Source organism: Thalassophryne amazonica, chromosome 13 (genome assembly GCF_902500255.1).
Source record: "Thalassophryne amazonica chromosome 13, fThaAma1.1, whole genome shotgun sequence".
Lineage (NCBI taxonomy): Eukaryota > Metazoa > Chordata > Actinopteri > Batrachoidiformes > Batrachoididae > Thalassophryne > Thalassophryne amazonica.
In genome coordinates this window covers 4,568,209-4,586,612 of record NC_047115.1, presented here as the reverse complement: position 1 = coordinate 4,586,612, position 18,404 = coordinate 4,568,209, and the positions used below count along the sequence as shown (strand labels likewise).

Below are 18,404 nucleotides of genomic sequence, written 5' to 3'. Positions count from 1 at the left end.
GCAGGGGGCGCGATTCCCAATCCTTCCCAAGGCGTGCTCACAGGCGAATGACGTCACCGACAGGCGTGGAAAAACTCACGCATGCGCACGAGGGTTCAAGCATGTCTGATGTAAAAACATATGAATGAAATCCATATAGTTTTTGATAAAAATAAAAAGGACCGTTACTTTGACAGACCTCGTAAGCTTTAGCAAAAAGGAAAGTTTTAAGCCTAATCTTAAAAGTAGAGAGGGTGTCTGTCTCCCTGATCTGAATTGGGAGCTGGTTCGACAGGAGAGGAGCCTGAAAGCTGAAGGCTCTGCCTCCCATTCTACTCTTACAAACCCTAGGAACTACAAGTAAGCCTGCAGTCTGAGAGCAAAGCGCTCTATTGGGGTGATATGGTACTACGAGGTCCCTAAGATAAGATGGGACCTGATTATTCAAAACCTTATAAGTAAGAAGAAGAAATTTAAATTCTATTCTAGAATTAACAGGAAGCCAATGAAGAGAGGCCAATATGGGTGAAATATGCTCTCTCCTTCTAGTCCCCGTCAGTACTCTAGCTGCAGCATTTTGAATTAACTGAAGGCTTTTCAGGGAACTTTTAGGACAACCTGATAATAATGAATTACAATAGTCCAGCCTAGAGGAAATAAATGCATGAATTAGTTTTTCAGCATCACTCTGAGACAAGACCTTTCTAATTTTAGAGATATTGCGCAAATGCAAAAAAGCAGTCCTGCATATTTGCTTAATATGCGCATTGAAGGACATATCCTGATCAAAAATAACTCCAAGATTTCTCACAGTATTACTAGAGGTTAGGGTAATGCCATCCAGAGTAAGGATCTGGTTAGACACCATGTTTCTAAGATTTGTGGGGCCAAGTACAATAACTTCAGTTTTATCTGAATTTAAAAGCAGGAAATTGGAGGTCATCCATGTCTTTATGTCTGTAAGACATTCCTGCAGTTTAACTAATTGGTGTGTGTCCTCTGGCTTCATGGACAGATAAAGCTGGGTATCATCTGCGTAACAATGAAAATTTAAGCAATGCTTTCTAATAATACTGCCTAAGGCCTCTACTGGTGGTTGGCTCTCACTGCAGTATTGTATCACTTCCTGTTCCGGAGCACAGCGGTGTTTTTCTGTATCTGTTAGCTGTTTAATCTGCGCAGTTAGATTGATCTAGTTATCTAGATTACGATTTGTTTCCCAGTGTAATCTTTACGTGCCTTAACTAAAGCACTCCTTCTGCTGAATCACCTCTAAATTATTTACACATTATTCACTTTGCGTGTTTTTAGGAATCCGCTAGCTTAGCGTAGCTACTAGCTCTTAGTCGATTTAGCATGGCGGCTTCTCCTGTCTCTCCCGCACTTTTCTGCTCTGGGTGTAAAATGTTTAGTTATTCCTCGGCCTCCTTTAGCAGTAACGGTACTTGTAATAAGTGTAGCTTATTCGTACCTTTGGAGGCCAGGTTGGGCGAATTGGAGACTCGGCTCCGCACCGTGGAAAATTCTACAGCTAGCCAGGCCCCTGTAGTCGGTGCGGACCAAGGTAGCTTAGCCGCCATTAGTTCCCCCCTGGCAGATCCCGAGCAGCCGGGAAAGCAGGCCGACTGGGTGACTGTGAGGAGGAAGCGTAGCCCCAAACAGAAGCCCCGTGTACACCGCCAACCCGTTCACATCTCTAACCGTTTTTCCCCACTCGACGACACACCCGCCGAGGATCAAACTCTGGTTATTGGCGACTCTGTTTTGAGAAATGTGAAGTTAGCGACACCAGCAACCATAGTCAATTGTCTTCTGGGGGCCAGAGCAGGCGACATTGAAGGAAATTTGAAACTGCTGGCTAAGGCTAAGCGTAAATTTGGTAAGATTGTAATTCACATCGGCAGTAATGACACCCGGTTACGCCAATCGGAGGTCACTAAAATTAACATTAAATCGGTGTGTAACTTTGCAAAAACAATGTCGGACTCTGTAGTTTTCTCTGGGCCCCTCCCCAATCTGACCGGGAGTGACATGTTTAGCCGCATGTTCTCCTTGAATTGCTGGCTGTCTGAGTGGTGTCCAAAAAATGAGGTGGGCTTCATAGATAATTGGCAAAGCTTCTGGGGAAAACCTGGTCTTGTTAGGAGAGACGGCATCCATCCCACTTTGGATGGAGCAGCTCTCATTTCTAGAAATCTGGCCAATTTTCTTAAATCCTCCAAACCGTGACTATCCAGGGTTGGGACCAGGAAGCAGAGTTGTAGTCTTACACACCTCTCTGCAGCTTCTCTCCCCCTGCCATCCCGTCATTACCCCATCTCCGTAGAGACGGTGCCTGCTCCCAGACTACCAATAACCAGCAAAAATCTATTTAAGCATAAAAATTCAAAAAGAAAAAATAATATAGCACCTTCAACTGCACCACAGACTAAAACAGTTAAATGTGGTCTGTTAAACATTAGGTCTCTCTCTTCTAAGTCCCTGTTAGTAAATGATATAATAATTGATCAACATATTGATTTATTCTGCCTTACAGTAACCTGGTTACAGCAGGATGAATATGTTAGTTTAAATGAGTCAACACCCCCGAGTCACACTAACTGTCAGAATGCTCGTAGCACGGGCCGGGGCAGAGGATTAGCAGCAATCTTCCATTCCAGCTTATTAATTAATCAAAAACCCAGACAGAGCTTTAATTCATTTGAAAGCTTGTCTCTTAGTCTTGTCCATCCAAATTGGAAGTCCCAAAAACCAGTTTTATTTGTTATTATCAATTTCCACCTGGTCGTTACTGAGAGTTTCTCTGTGAATTTTCAGACCTTTTGTCTGACTTAGTGCTTAGCTCAGATAAGATAATTATAGTGGGCGATTTTAACATCCACACAGATGCTGAGAATGACAGCCTCAACACTGCATTTAATCTATTATTAGACTCTATTGGCTTTGCTCAAAAAGTAAATGAGTCCACCCACCACTTTAATCATATCTTAGATCTTGTTCTGACTTATGGTATGGAAATAGAAGACTTAACAGTATTCCCTGAAAACTCCCTTCTGTCTGATCATTTCTTAATAACATTTACATTTACTCTGATGGACTACCCAGCAGTGGGGAATAAGTTTCATTACACTTGAAGTCTTTCAGAAAGCGCTGTAACTAGGTTTAAGGATATGATTCCTTCTTTATGTTCTCTAATGCCATATACCAACACAGTGCAGAGTAGCTACCTAAACTCTGTAAGGGAGATAGAGTATCTCGTCAATAGTTTTACATCCTCATTGAAGACAACTTTGGATGCTGTAGCTCCTCTGAAAAAGAGAGCTTTAAATCAGAAGTGTCTGACTCCGTGGTATAACTCACAAACTCGTAGCTTAAAGCAGATAACCCGTACGTTGGAGAGGAAATGGCGTCTCACTAATTTAGAAGATCTTCACTTAGCCTGGAAAAAGAGTCTGTTGCTCTATAAAAAAGCCCTCCGTAAAGCTAGGACATCTTTCTACTCATCACTAATTGAAGAAAATAAGAACAACCCCAGGTTTCTTTTCAGCACTGTAGCCAGGCTGACAAAGAGTCAGAGCTCTATTGAGCTGAGTATTCCATTAACTTTAACTAGTAATGACTTCATGACTTTCTTTGCTAACAAAATTTTAACTATTAGAGAAAAAATTACTCATAACCATCCCAAAGACGTATCGTTATCTTTGGCTGCTTTCAGTGATGCCGGTATTTGGTTAGACTCTTTCTCTCCGATTGTTCTGTCTGAGTTATTTTCATTAGTTACTTCATCCAAACCATCAACATGTTTATTAGACCCCATTCCTACCAGGCTGCTCAAGGAAGCCCTACCATTATTTAATGCTTCGATCTTAAATATGATCAATCTATCTTTGTTAGTTGGCTATGTACCACAGGCTTTTAAGGTGGCAGTAATTAAACCATTACTTAAAAAGCCATCACTTGACCCAGCTATCTTAGCTAATTATAGGCCAATCTCCAACCTTCCTTTTCTCTCAAAAATTCTTGAAAGGGTAGTTGTAAAACAGCTATCTGATCATCTGCAGAGGAATGGTCTATTTGAAGCGTTTCAGTCAGGTTTTAGAATTCATCATAGTACAGAAACAGCATTAGTGAAGGTTACAAATGATCTTCTTATGGCCTCGGACAGTGGACTCATCTCTGTGCTTGTTCTGTTAGACCTCAGTGCTGCTTTTGATACTGTTGACCATAAAATTTTATTACAGAGATTAGAGCATGCCATAGGTATTAAAGGCACTGCGCTGCGGTGGTTTGAATCATATTTGTCTAATAGATTACAATTTGTTCATGTAAATGGGGAATCTTCTTCACAGACTAAGGTTAATTATGGAGTTCCACAAGGTTCTGTGCTAGGACCAATTTTATTCACTTTATACATGCTTCCCTTAGGCAGTATTATTAGACGGTATTGCTTAAATTTTCATTGTTACGCAGATGATACCCAGCTTTATCTATCCATGAAGCCAGAGGACACACACCGATTAGCTAAACTGCAGGATTGTCTTACAGACATAAAGACATGGATGACCTCTAATTTCCTGCTTTTAAACTCAGATAAAACTGAAGTTATTGTACTTGGCCCCACAAATCTTAGAAACATGGTGTCTAATCAGATCCTTACTCTGGATGGCATTACCCTGACCTCTAGTAATACTGTGAGAAATCTTGGAGTCATTTTTGATCAGGATATGTCATTCAAAGCGCATATTAAACAAATATGTAGGACTGCTTTTTTGCATTTATGCAATATCTCTAAAATCAGAAAGGTCTTGTCTCAGAGTGATGCTGAAAAACTAATTCATGCATTTATTTCCTCTAGGCTGGACTATTGTAATTCATTATTATCAGGTTGTCCTAAAAGTTCCCTAAAAAGCCTTCAGTTAATTCAAAATGCTGCAGCTAGAGTACTGACGGGGACTAGAAGGAGAGAGCATATCTCACCCATATTGGCCTCTCTTCATTGGCTTCCTGTTAATTCTAGAATAGAATTTAAAATTCTTCTTCTTACTTATAAGGTTTTGAATAATCAGGTCCCATCTTATCTTAGGGACCTCGTAGTACCATATCACCCCAATAGAGCGCTTCGCTCTCAGACTGCAGGCTTACTTGTAGTTCCTAGGGTTTGTAAGAGTAGAATGGGAGGCAGAGCCTTCAGCTTTCAGGCTCCTCTCCTGTGGAACCAGCTCCCAATTCAGATCAGGGAGACAGACACCCTCTCTACTTTTAAGATTAGGCTTAAAACTTTCCTTTTTGCTAAAGCTTATAGTTAGGGCTGGATCAGGTGACCCTGAACCATCCCTTAGTTATGCTGCTATAGACGTAGACTGCTGGGGGGTTCCCATGATGCACTGTTTCTTTCTCTTTTTGCTCTGTATGCACCACTCTGCATTTAATCATTAGTGATCGATCTCTGCTCCCCTCCACAGCATGTCTTTTTCCTGGTTCTCTCCCTCAGCCCCAACCAGTCCCAGCAGAAGACTGCCCCTCCCTGAGCCTGGTTCTGCTGGAGGTTTCTTCCTGTTAAAAGGGAGTTTTTCCTTCCCACTGTAGCCAAGTGCTTGCTCACAGGGGGTCGTTTTGACCGTTGGGGTTTTACATCATTATTGTATGGCCTTGCCTTACAATATAAAGTGCCTTGGGGCAACTGTTTGTTGTGATTTGGCGCTATATAAAAAAATTGATTGATTGATTGATTGATTAAGGGAAGCATGTATAAAGTGAATAAAATTGGTCCTAGCACAGAACCTTGTGGAACTCCATAATTAACCTTAGTCTGTGAAGAAGACTCCCCATTTACATGAACAAATTGTAATCTATTAGATAAATACGTGGTGTGTCCATAAAGTAACGGTCCTTTTTATTTTTTTTTTAAACTATATGGATTTCATTCATATGTTTTTACATCAGACATGCTTGAACCCTCGTGCGCATGCGTGAGTTTTTCCACGCCTGTCGGTGACGTCATTCGCCTGTGAGCACGCCTTGGGAAGGGGTGGTCCCACCCCCTCGTCAGCTTTTCATTGTCTTTTCCATCAGAATTTTTTCAGAAGCTGTTAGAGACTGGCACCTGGAAACCATTCGAAAAATTTATCTGGCTTTCGGTGAAAATTTTACGGGCTTCACAGAGAATAAGGACTTTAACTACAGCTGTAAGGACCCCTTTAAGGACGGTCGGTGCCCCGCGCTCTGAGCTGCGACGTCGCGGCACAAACCACTGGATCATTTCTAAGCTGATGGCTCTGTGGATACGAGACTGTCGTGTGCTCTTTCTCTGGTTATCACAAGAGTTGGACATCAGCCATTTTCCGGCAGATTTCACTTTTAACGAGATTTTGTCATGGAAAGCCGCGCGGAGGCTTCGCGCGTCACGACTGATTTGCTGATGAAGCGAGACAAAGGAACACCTCCGTTTCGGAGTGTTAGAGGACAGGTTTGGACATGCCTATCTCGGCTTTCAGTGCTTACCAGTCGAGTGAGTATAAGAGAACTTGTGGAGAGCTGGACATGTACCAACTTGTCCTCTAACACTCCGAAACGGAGGTGTTCCTTTGTCTCGCTTCATCAGCAATTTTTTCAATTCTGAAACCTGACTGAAACTCTTCAAATAGACCATTCCTCTGCAGATGATCAGTTAGCTGTTTTACAACTACCCTTTCAAGAATTTTTGAGAGAAAAGGAAGGTTGGAGATTGGCCTATAATTAGCTAAGATAGCTGGATCAAGTGATGGCTTTTTAAGTAATGGTTTAATTACTGCCACCTTAAAAGCCTGTGGTACATAGCCAACTAATAAGATTGTTCATATTTAAGATCGAAGCATTAATTAATGGTAGGGCTTCCTTGAGCAGCCTGGTAGGAATGGGGTCTAATAGACATGTTGATGGTTTTGAGGAAGTGACTAATGAAAATAACTCAGACAGAACAATCGGAGAGAAAGAGTCTAACCAAATACCGGCATCACTGAAAGCAGCCAAAGATAACGATATGTCTTTGGGATGGTTATGAGTAATTTTTTCTCTAATAGTTAAAATGTTATTAGCAAAGAAAGTCATGAAGTCATTACTAGTTAAAGTTAAAGGAATACTCGGCTCAATAGAGCTCTGACTCTTTGTCAGCCTGGCTACAGTGCTGAAAAGAAACCTGGGGTTGTTCTTATTTTCTTCAATTAGTGATGAGTAGTAAGATGTCCTAGCTTTATGGAGGGCTTTTTTATAGAGCAACAGATTCTTTTTCCAGGCTGTGATGAGTAGTAAGATGTCCTAGCTTTATGGAGGGCTTTTTTATAGAGCAACAGATTCTTTTTCCAGGCTGTGATGAGTAGTAAGATGTCCTAGCTTTATGGAGGGCTTTTTTTTATAGAGCAACAGATTCTTTTTCCAGGCTAAGTGAAGATCTTCTAAATTAGTGAGATGCCATTTCCTCTCCAACTTACGGGTTATCTGCTTCAAGCTACAAGTTTGTGAGTTATACCATGGAGTCAGGCACTTCTGATTTAAGGCTCTCTTTTTCAGAGGAGCTACAGCATCCAAAGTTGTGCTCAGTGAGGATGTAAAACTATTGACAAGATAATCTATCTCACTCACAGAGTTTAGGTAGCTACTCTGCACTGTGTTGGTAAATGGCATTGGAGAACATAACAAAGAAGGAATCATATCCTTAAACCTAGTTACAGCGCTTTCCGAAAGACTTCTACTGTAATGAAACTTATTCCCCACTGCTGGGTAGTCCATTAAAGTAAATGTAAATGTTATTAAGAAATGATCAGACAGAAGGGGGTTTTCAGGGAATACTTTTAAGTCTTCAATTTCCATACCATAAGTCAAATCAAGATCTAAAGTATGATTAAAGTGGTGGGTGGACTCATTTACATTTTGAGCAAAGCCAATTGAGTCTAATAATAGATTAAATGCAGTGTTGAGGCTGTCATTCTCAGCATCTATGTGGATGTTAAAATCGTCCACTATAATTATCTTATCTGAACTAAGCACTAAGTCAGACAAAAGGTCTGAAAATTCACAGAGAAACTCACAGTAACGACCAGGAGGATGATAGATAACAACAAATAAAACTGATTTTTGAGACTTCCAATTTGGATGGACAAGACTAAAAGTAAAGCTTTCAAATGAATTAAAGCTCTGTCTGGGTTTTTGATTAATTAATAAGCTGGAGTGGAAGATTGCTGCTAATCCTCCCCCTCGGCCTGTGCTATGAGCATTCTGGCAGTTAGTGTGACTCGGGGGTGTTGACTCATTTAAACTAACATATTCATCCTGCTGTAACCAGGTTTCTGTAAGGCAGAATAAATCAATATGTTGATCAATTATTATATCATTTACTAACAGGGACTTCGAAGAGATAGACCTAATGTTTAATAAACCACATTTAACTGTTTTAGTCAGTGGTGCAGTTGAAGGTGCTATATTATTTTTTCTTTTTGAATTTTTATGCTTAAATAGATTTTTACTGGTTGTTGGTGGTCTGGGAGCAGGCACCGTCTCTACGGGGATGGGGTATTGGGGGGATGGCAGGGGGAGAGAAGCTGCAGAGAGGTGTGTAAGACTACAACTCTGCTTCCTGGTCCCAACCCTGGATAGTCACGGTTTGGAGGGTTTAATAAAATTGGCCAGATTTCTAGAAATGAGAGCTGCTCCATCCAAAGTGGGATGGATGCTGTCTCTCCTAACAAGACCAGGTTTTCCCCAGAAGCTTTGCCAATTATCTATGAAGCCCACCTCATTTTTTGGACACCACTCAGACAGCCAGCAATTCAAGGAGAACATGCGGCTAAACATGTCACTCCCGGTCCGATTTGGGAGGGGCCCAGAGAAAAGTACAGAGTCCGACATTGTTTTTGCAAAGTTACACACTGATTCAATGTTAATTTTAGTGACCTCCGATTGGCGTAACCGGGTGTCATTACTGCCGACGTGAATTACAATCTTACCGAATTTACGCTTAGCCTTAGCCAGCAGTTTCAAATTTCCTTCAGTGTCGCCTGCTCTGGCCCCCGGAAGACAATTGACTATGGTTGCTGGTGTCGCTAACTTCACATTTCTCAAAACAGAGTCGCCAATAACCAGAGTTTGTTCCTCGGCGGGTGTGTCGCCGAGTGGGGAAAAACAGAAATGTGAACGGGTTGGTTTTGTACAGGGGGCTTGTGTTTAGGACTACGCTTCCTCCTCACAGTCACCCACCCAGCCTGATTTCCCGGCTGCTCGGGATCCACTGGGGGGCAGTTATGGGCGGCTAAGCTACCTTGGTCCGCACCGACTACAGGGCCCTGGCTAGTTGTAGGATTTTCCAAGGTGCGGAGCCGAGTCTCTAATTTGCCCAGCCTGGCCTCCAAAGCTTCGAATAAGCTACAGTTATTACAAGTACCGTTACTGCTAAAGGAGGCCAAGGAATAACTAAACATTTCACACCCAGAGCAGAGAAGTGCGGGAGAGACAGGAGAAGCCGCCATGCTAAACCGGCTAAGAGCTAGTAGCTGCGCTAAGCTAACAGATTCCTAAAAACACACAAAGTGAATAATGTGTAAATAATTTAGAGGTGAATTCAGCAGAGGGAGTGCTTTAGTTAAGGCACGTGAAGATTACACTGTGAAACAAATCTTTATCTAGTTATCTAGATCAATCTAACTACGCAGATTAAACAGCTAACAGATACAGCAAAACACCGCTGTGCTCCGGAACAGGAAGTGATACAATACCGCAGTGAGCACCAACCACCAGTAGAGGCAGTAGAGTAGCCGTCAGTCTGTCAGTTAGCTGTCAGAGCTGTATGTGCATTATAACGCCTCAGCGCACGAGCGAAGTTACGATATTCTTCAGAACGACAATATATGAGGTCTGTGGTGAAAAAAGCGGTCCTTTTTATTTTTTTCAAAAAATAAATATATTTGATTCATATGTTTTTACGTCAGACAAGCTTGAACCCTCGTGCGCATGCGTGAGTTTTTTCACGCGTGTCGGTGACGTCATTCGCCTGTGGGCAGGCCTTGAGTGAGGAGTGCTCCACCCCGCCCGTCGGAATCTCTTTGTCTGAATAGCCGCTGCGGACGGCGCGCGTTGCTTTATCAACATTTTTTCTGGACCTGTGAGGGATATCCGAGTGGACACTATTCGAGAAATTAAGCTGGTTTTCGGTGAAAAGTTTAACGGCTGATGAGAGATTACGGGATGTTTCTGTCGGTGTAAGGACTTCCCACGGATCTGGACGTCGCGCAGCGCTTCCAGGCGCCATCGTCGGCCTGTTTCGACCTGAAAACATTCTAACTTAAGGCTTAATTCACCCAGGACGTCGTGAGAGAACAGAGAAGATTCAGAACAGGCCGGCATGAGGACTTTATGCGGACATTCCACTGTTTAAGGACATTTTGTAATGAAAGAACGTGCGCGCAAATTCTCCGAGTCGTTTCCGTGACGACTCGGCGAATCTGTGTGCGCCGCGACAGGAAAAACACCTCCATGTTGAAAACCATTTGTAAAATTCAGGCGGCTTTTGATGGCTTTCAACAAGTGAGTAACTGAGAAATTGTTTAACAGCTTGGGCATGTTCCAACTTGCCCGTTAAAGTTTCCAACGGAGGTGTTTTTCCTGTCGCGACCCCCCGCGGTCGGGTCCGGCCCGACATGCGACTCTGCCCGCACGTTCTTTCATTACAAAATGTCCGTTAACAAAGGAATGTCGGAATTAACTCCTCATGCCGACTTCTTCTGAAAGTTCTCTGTTCTCTGACGACTTACTGGGTCAACAGAACCTGAAATGTGGACGTTTTCAACTTGAAACGGTGAGACGCTGCTGCCTCGAAGCGCAGATCGCTGTCAGGCACCGTGGGCCGTCCTTAAAGCGACACTACCAGACCAAAATCTCTCATCAGCCGTTACAATTTTTACCGAAACCCAGCTGAGTTTACGTGGTGTGTCCACAAGTTCTCTTATACTCACTCGACTGGTAAGCACTGAAAGCCGAGATAGGCATGTCCAAACTTGTCCTCTAACACTCCGAAACGGAGGTGTTCCTTTGTCTCGCTTCATCAGCGAATCGGTCATGACGCGCGAAGTCTCCGCGCGGCTTTCCATGACAAAATCTCGTTAAAAGTGAAATTTGCCGGAAAATGGCTGATGTCCAACTCTTGTGGTAACCAGAGAAAGAGCACACGACGGTCTTGTATCCACAGAGCGGTCAGCTTAGAAATGATTCAGTGGTTTGTGCCGCGATGTCGCAGCTCGGAGCGCGGCGCACCGACCGTCCTTAAAGGGGTCCTTAAAGCTGTAGTTAAAGTCCTTATTCTCTGTGAAGCCCGTAAAATTTTCACCAAAAGCCAGATAAATTTTTCGAATGGTTTCCAGGTGCCAGTCTCTAACAGCTTCTGAAAAAATTCTGATGGAAAAAAAGTCCTTTTCATTCCGCCATTTCCAGACAATGAAAATCCGACGAGGGGGCGGGACCACTCCTTCCACAAGGCGTGCTCACAGGCGAATGACGTCACCGACAGGCGTGGAAAAACTCACGCATGCGCACGAGGGTTCAAGCATGTCTGACGTAAAAACATATGAATGAAATCCATATAGTTTTTAAAAAAAATAAAAAGGACCGTTACTTTATGGACACACCACGTATCGAATGGTGTCCACTCAGTTGTGCCTTACAGTTTTTGAAAAATTTTTTATCAAACAAAGCAGCAGTCTCTGAGCCATTCCTAAACAATGAAAAAACGACGAGAGGGTGGGCCACTCCTCACTCAAAGACTGCCCACAGGTGAATGACGTAACCGACAGGCGTGAAAAAACTCTCGCATGCCCACGAGGGTTCAAGCATGTCTGATGTAATCACACGTGATTCAAATCCATGTGGTTTTTGAAAATAATAATAAGGTCCGTTACTTTTATCACAGTCCTCGTACACAACATGCATCCAGCAGCAGACACGTTGCTGTCAGACAACTGTCTGTAAAGTTTTTTGGCAATTTATAACTTTCTAAACAGTTTAATTTGTAATGAAACCGTTTCATTTGTGAGGCTCTTTCGGCGCCATGTTTTTCTTTGGAGACAGCAGTAAGCTCCTCCTACCCCTCCAAACAGAGTGTGCATCCAGATTCACTCCAAACAGAGGGGTTTGAAGCCCTCAGCCTACCCCTCCACCTCACTCCAAAAAGAGAACTGAGACACCCCTCTGTCTGTCCTGCCCACACAAAATGGAGGGGACGGGGTGACGGGGAGAATTAAGACTCAGCGTAAGTCTAAACCTGTTGTTTTATATAATACCATTTGGGGGTATCTTGGTATGACCATTCTAAAGGGGTCTTTCTGCCATCATTTTTAAGTTCATTTTTCTGACTACTGAGATGTGGCATTATTAATTATTAATTATTATGTAATGAAGTTGGTTTCAACTGTGCACCTTTTATGTTAAATAAACCTCTAATTACCACTAATTGTGTTCTTAATTAGTGCTTCCACCAAAATAAATGTTCTTAAGTTGGGTTTTTCCATTCAGTGAACAGTCCCACATCAATTGGCACATTGGCCATTTTTGGGGGTGTGACCCTTCTTAAGGGGTCTTTCCACCATCATTTTTGTTCTTAAGTTCATTTTTCTGACTACTGAGATGTGACACTATGTAATGAAGTTGGCTTCAACTGTGCACCTTTCATGTTAAATAAAACCGAAATGAAATGAAACCGGTTCAGACGCCAGTCTTTCTGCTGATAGAAATCCAGGTCTACATGGAGAAACGTACTTGGAGGTTCAGACTGGTGGCAAAAATATGATTTATGTGCATATTTGATTTAAATCTAATCTCATGCTGCTACTCTGAAAGGTCAAGCTACATGAAATCATGATTTTTTTTTTTTTCAAGCCTCATTTGTAGGTAGTTTGAAATGTGATTTTGAAATTGATTGATTTTGATGAATCACATATTTCCAAATTGGTTTTGGTCTGAACCTTCAGATAGAATTTGTGCCACATAAATCTCCCTCATGTGAGTTTACGCAGAGCTGTGTGACAGTGCTTCTGCCTCTCTCACCCCCCCCCCCCCCCCCCCAACACACACACACACACACACACACACACACACACACACACACACACACACACACACACACACACACACACACAAATCCAAAACTAACTTATTAAAAAAATATGTCTAAAACACAAATCACAAGTGTGGAATCAAAGAGAAATGATGTGGACTGTGCTCCTCAGGCACCTGTGTCACATGCAGCACTTGTACATGTGTGCACAGGGGGTGCCTCAATATTTCCACATCATTAATGCCTTGTGCAATCTCATGATTGCACACTGCCTTTTAGCTGTGCCCATGTTTTCACTATTTGAGTGTGGATGTGCAGCCGACAGCGGCATAAATATACAAAAATGCTTAGGCTTATCATCAGATGGAATTGTAATCCAGAGCACTGTGGGAGTGAAGTTGCAGAGTGACATAGACAGCAGACATGTGACTGCATTACCATAGCAACCAATGTGGATAAGAGTTGAACGTAGATTGTTTCAGAGTCAAACAGATTAGATCTGGTCACTTGATCTATATGGAATCCGCGCGTGTGATTTCCAGGACGTCCCGCACAAAATTCTGCCTGAAGAGAAACACAGCAACACAGTCAATATTACGTTTAAATGTCGATTTCAATAAAATGTTTGATTTCATCACAAATAAAAAAATTCACTAATGACTTGCCCATTTGTGTTTATTTTTGTCATGTTCCCATTTCATTGTCAGCTGATGTCTGGCGAGCCTGTTGGAAAGTTGTGTACATGTTTGAAAGTTTGCGCAGACATCAATTTTCCTGATGGTTGTTTTGTTCTGTCCTGGTTCACAGCTTGCCAGTGGACGTCCAGTTGACGTTAAGCTGCTTTCTCATGTCGGCAGCAGGAGTGAGTTGATCTTAACCTTCACAAAGCTAGCCATTGCGCTGGAATACTTACTTTTTTCTTGCACATGAATCTTTAAAAATAGGAGCTTATTTCAACATAAATTGTGATTCCACTACCAGTGCGCACATTGACGTTTTCAGTAAGATGCTGACGAGACGAGAAAAGCGTTGTAAAAACTCATTTTTTGCTTTTACAATGTGTTGGTGTCACAGAATAATTTATTGAGGGTGGCCTTTTAAGCGACTGTCCTCAAAAAGGGGGTGGGCTGATGCCTGGCCCTGGGAGGTCCAACGCATCGATGCCGTATAATGTGGACAGTCAGTCAGTGAGATCAGATTTGAATCATGCACAACTGTGAGTGTGAACAAGGCTGTGGTGTTTCCAGCCGTGTACTAATCAGGTCCTTCTCTGTCACCCAGAGCAACACAACGGTGTCTAAAAGCTTTTCAAGTTCATTGAGCCAGTTCTCTGAAGTTGTAGGTTATTTAAGTCTTAGTCCATGCTTTAGCTATTTTAGAATAAGCTGATAGGGAGCTGAAGTAGAGATTCAAATTAACTAAAGCTTGGGGAAAGCTGCATGTGAAGGTTTTTAGTTAACTGTGACGGTTTTTAGTTAACTTACAGTGGGGCCACAATGCAACAAGTGGTTTGAAGCATACGAGGTCTGTCAAAGTAACGGTCCTTTTTATTTTTTTCAAAAACTATATGGATTTCATTCATATGTTTTTACGTCAGACATGCTTGAACCCTCGTGCGCATGTGTGAGTTTTTCCACACCTGGCGGTGACGTCATTCGCCTGTGAGCACGCCTTGGGAAGGAGTGGTCCCGCCCCCTCGTCAGATTTTCATTGTCTGGAAATGGCGGAATGAAAAGGACTTTTTTCCCATCAGAATTTTTTCAGAAGCTGTTAGAGACAGGCACCTGGAAACCATTCGAAAAATTTATCTGGTTTTCGGTGAAAATTTTACGGGCTTCACAGAGAATAAGGTCTGTTACTACAGCTTTACGGACCCCTTTAAGGACGCTCGGTGCGCCGCGCTCCGAGCTGCGATGACGCGGCACAAGCCACCGGATCATTTCTAAGCTGATGGCTCTGGATACGAGACAGTCGTGTGCTCTTTCTCTGGTTATCACAAGAGCTGGACATCAGCCATTTTCCGGCAGATTTCACTTTTAACAAGAGATTTTGTCATGGAAAGCCGCGCGGAAGCTTCGCGCGTAAAGACCGATTCGCTTTGGAAGTGAGACAAAGGAACACCTCCGTTTCGGCGTGTCAGAGGACACGTTTGGACATGCCTATCTCGGCTTTCAATGCTTACCAGTCCAGTAAGTATCAGTGAAATTGTGGAGAGCTGGACATGTCCATATCCTTAAAGTGGTCCGTAAAGCTGTAGTAACAGACCTTATTCTCTGTGAAGCCCATAAAATTTTCACCGAAAGCCAGATAAATTTTTCGAATGGTTTCCAGGTGCCAGTCTCTAACAGCTTCTGAAAAAAATTCTGATGGAAAAAAAAGTCCTTTTCATTCCGCCATTTCCAGACAATGAAAATCCGACGAGGGGGCGGGACCACTCCTTCCGAAGGCATGCTCACAGGCGAATGACGTCACCGACAGGCGTGGAAAAACTCACGCATGCGCACGAGGGTTCAAGCATGTCTGACGTAAAAACATATGAATGAAATCCATATAGTTTTTGAAAAAAATAAAAAGGACCGTTACTTTATTGACAGACCTCGTATGTGGAAAAACATCTTTCTTGATGGAATAGGGTGGCCATGGTGTGCTGACTCAGGCAGATGCTGTTTTTGTTTGTTGTCAGGATGCTGGGCAGTCACCTGCGGCTTCATGGCAAGAGGCGGATCCATCCGTGTAACATCTGTGGGAAGGAGTTTAACCACAGCTCCAGCTTGTCACGCCACCGCCTCATCCACAAGAAGGGTAAAGGAATCCCTAAGGATGTCACCCTCAGCCCCAAGGTGGCTACCCTCCGCCACTCGCTGAAGGCTGGTGCCAAAAACAAGAGAGCCAAGAAGCAGCAGCAGGCGGCGGTGGCAGCGGCAGCAGCCATTATTCAGAGTCCCGGTGGCGATAAGTTCTATGCCTGCCCACAGTGTGACATGACTTTCAGGACATCGATGCAGCTAAACAAACATCAGGTAAGTCACGTCAAGGAGCTGCTGGACAGCTACACGCCGGGGAAGGAGAACCTCGGCGAGACCTCGTCTGACCTCAAGATCCGCCTCAAGCTCTGCTCTCGTGACAAACCAAACTTCTACACCCTGTGCAAGAACAGCCGGCGCCGCCGAGGAGGACGGGGCGCCGGCAAAGGAGCTCCAGTTCTGTCCGAAGAAGAAGAGGACGAGGAGGAGGAGGACGACGATGAGGAAGAAGAGGAGGACGAAGGGGATGTCATTGGAGGAGGAGCCGGAGGTCACAGCTGCAGTCAGTGTGGTAAGCGGTTCAGTGACACGGCCAGACTGGTTCGGCATCAGCAGACCCACAGAGCAGCGACGGGCAGCGGGCGAGGGAAGCAGCACAGCAAGGTGGGACTGTCTGTGGCCAAAACTAAAACGTACACATGCCAGGCCTGCAACAAGACCTTCATGCACTCGTCCAGCTTCTCCCGCCACAAGAAGGCCCACATGGATGAGGAGCAGCGCCAAATTCCGGCTCCAAACAGGCGTCGGAAGATACCCGTCGTGGATGAGACTGCTCCGCTGGAGTCTGACTCGGAGTGACATCAACCAGGTCTGGACTGGTTAGGACCTGTTCTGGACAAGTTCATATTTGGAAAAGTTCTGGACCAGTTTGGGACAGATTGTTGTCCAGATTCTGACATCTGGTACTGGTTGGCTCTTCCTTTGGTGTAGATAGAGACAGGTTGCCCATATTTGGTTATAAACAATCCATAAATAATTGTGCTTAAGGATGGGATTAGATTTAAAGTGGTATTCTCCTGGCCCCGCCCCTCCTATTGGACAGATTACACATGGACACTTGACACTCCATTTCCCATCAGCCACTTGGCAAGAGGGAGTGTACAGAGCTTCTTTAACCGCACCCACTCCACGTAAACATGGTACAGATGGCAGACGGGCAGCCAGCGCCTGGTTTCTGTCAGACTCTCAAAGCATTATGGGACACTGAACTCGTCTGAACAATAAAAAGTGTTGATGCAGTTTGTACTTTTGTTTTTGTGATTTCACTTTAATTGGAGAGCAGCATGCCCTTAGTAACCACAGGAACCAATCACAGTGCAGGTGTGAGAGTGTTGACCAATCAGATTTTGTCTTTCCACAAAATACAAAAGCAGTTTTAAAATGTCTATCAGGATGTTTTTTAGGTTCTACTTTAACATTTTGTTCTTTAATTCAACAGTCACATTAGGAAAGTCAATAACTGACATTCATCATTGAACCAACAACCTCAGGCGGGTTCTGGACTGGTTTAATACTCCAGCGGTCAGTTAAAATGGATTAAAAACCCTAAGTTTAATCTCTGCATGTGAGTTCTTGTTTTAGTTTTCATCACTTCATTGAAGAAAATAACCTCACTGATGACAGATGGTTTTATGGGTTCTGTTCGGATGGCGACTGTCGGGGCCGTTTCATTGGCCGTTCTGTTCTGGTCTTTGTGATTGGCTTATTAATGCTGTGCTCTGATTGGCCAGGGTCTGTTTACGGCTGTAGGCTTCACCCACAACACTGAGGATTCACAGTTCTGATTGGCTCTTTGATGTTTAAATGTGTTAAAAGGTGAAATCCAAGTCGTCTTAAAGTTGGTCAGAAGGGCCGGGGCCTACAGTGTGCATGAAGATGTGCACATTCCATCGTACTTTTTTCAGTTCATGTTTGGGTAAACTGGAACAATGTTGTAATATATATATATATATATATATATATATATATATATATACATAACACAAATCACATTTAATGTAATTGACAGATTTAAAAAAGTGTTGTTTCCATAGCAACGGCTTGATTTGCCGGCAGCAGTTAAAAACTTGAATGCTTAAAAACTTAAATGTCATTTTCAGGTCTAAACTCTGATGTCAGACTGGATGAGGAGTTGTTCATCCATATCGATCATTACAATCCGGCTTTTAACCAACATTTTTTTCATGTTTAGATAAAACTCCTCCCACTAAATCCAGGTGACAGTTGAGATCCCCGTTTCTTGTCCTCCACCAGCTTTTGGATGAGCATAAAAGTCTGAGCAGCGTTGGATTTGTTGAGGACTTAATTTAATTATTTATAAATGTTTGGTGGCACAAACATGCCGCCCCCCCCCCCCCCCCCCTTTTGTTTTAATTCCCACTTTCATCCTTTATTCATCTTTTGTGCACTTACTCCATGCTGTGTCCCCCCTGGGTTCGCCTGCAGAGTAGGTGTCCATTGTATCGTGTTTGCCCATAGTTTAAAAAAAAAAAAAAAAAAAAAAACAGTTGACATGTTTAGTCTCGTTTTGTAATAAACATTCAAAAGAA

General features: G+C 43.2%; 1 protein-coding gene across 1 annotated transcript in view; it reads left to right on the top strand.

The window, feature by feature from the left end:
- LOC117523225 (zinc finger protein 85) overlaps nt 1-18,404 on the top strand; it is a 108,299-nt gene extending 89,895 nt beyond the window's left edge. Inside the window, exon 3 of the mRNA XM_034184681.1 lies at nt 15,735-18,404. Within this exon, the coding sequence (XP_034040572.1) occupies nt 15,735-16,653 (919 nt within the window). The 3' untranslated portion in view covers nt 16,654-18,404. The remainder of the gene's footprint in view (nt 1-15,734) is intronic.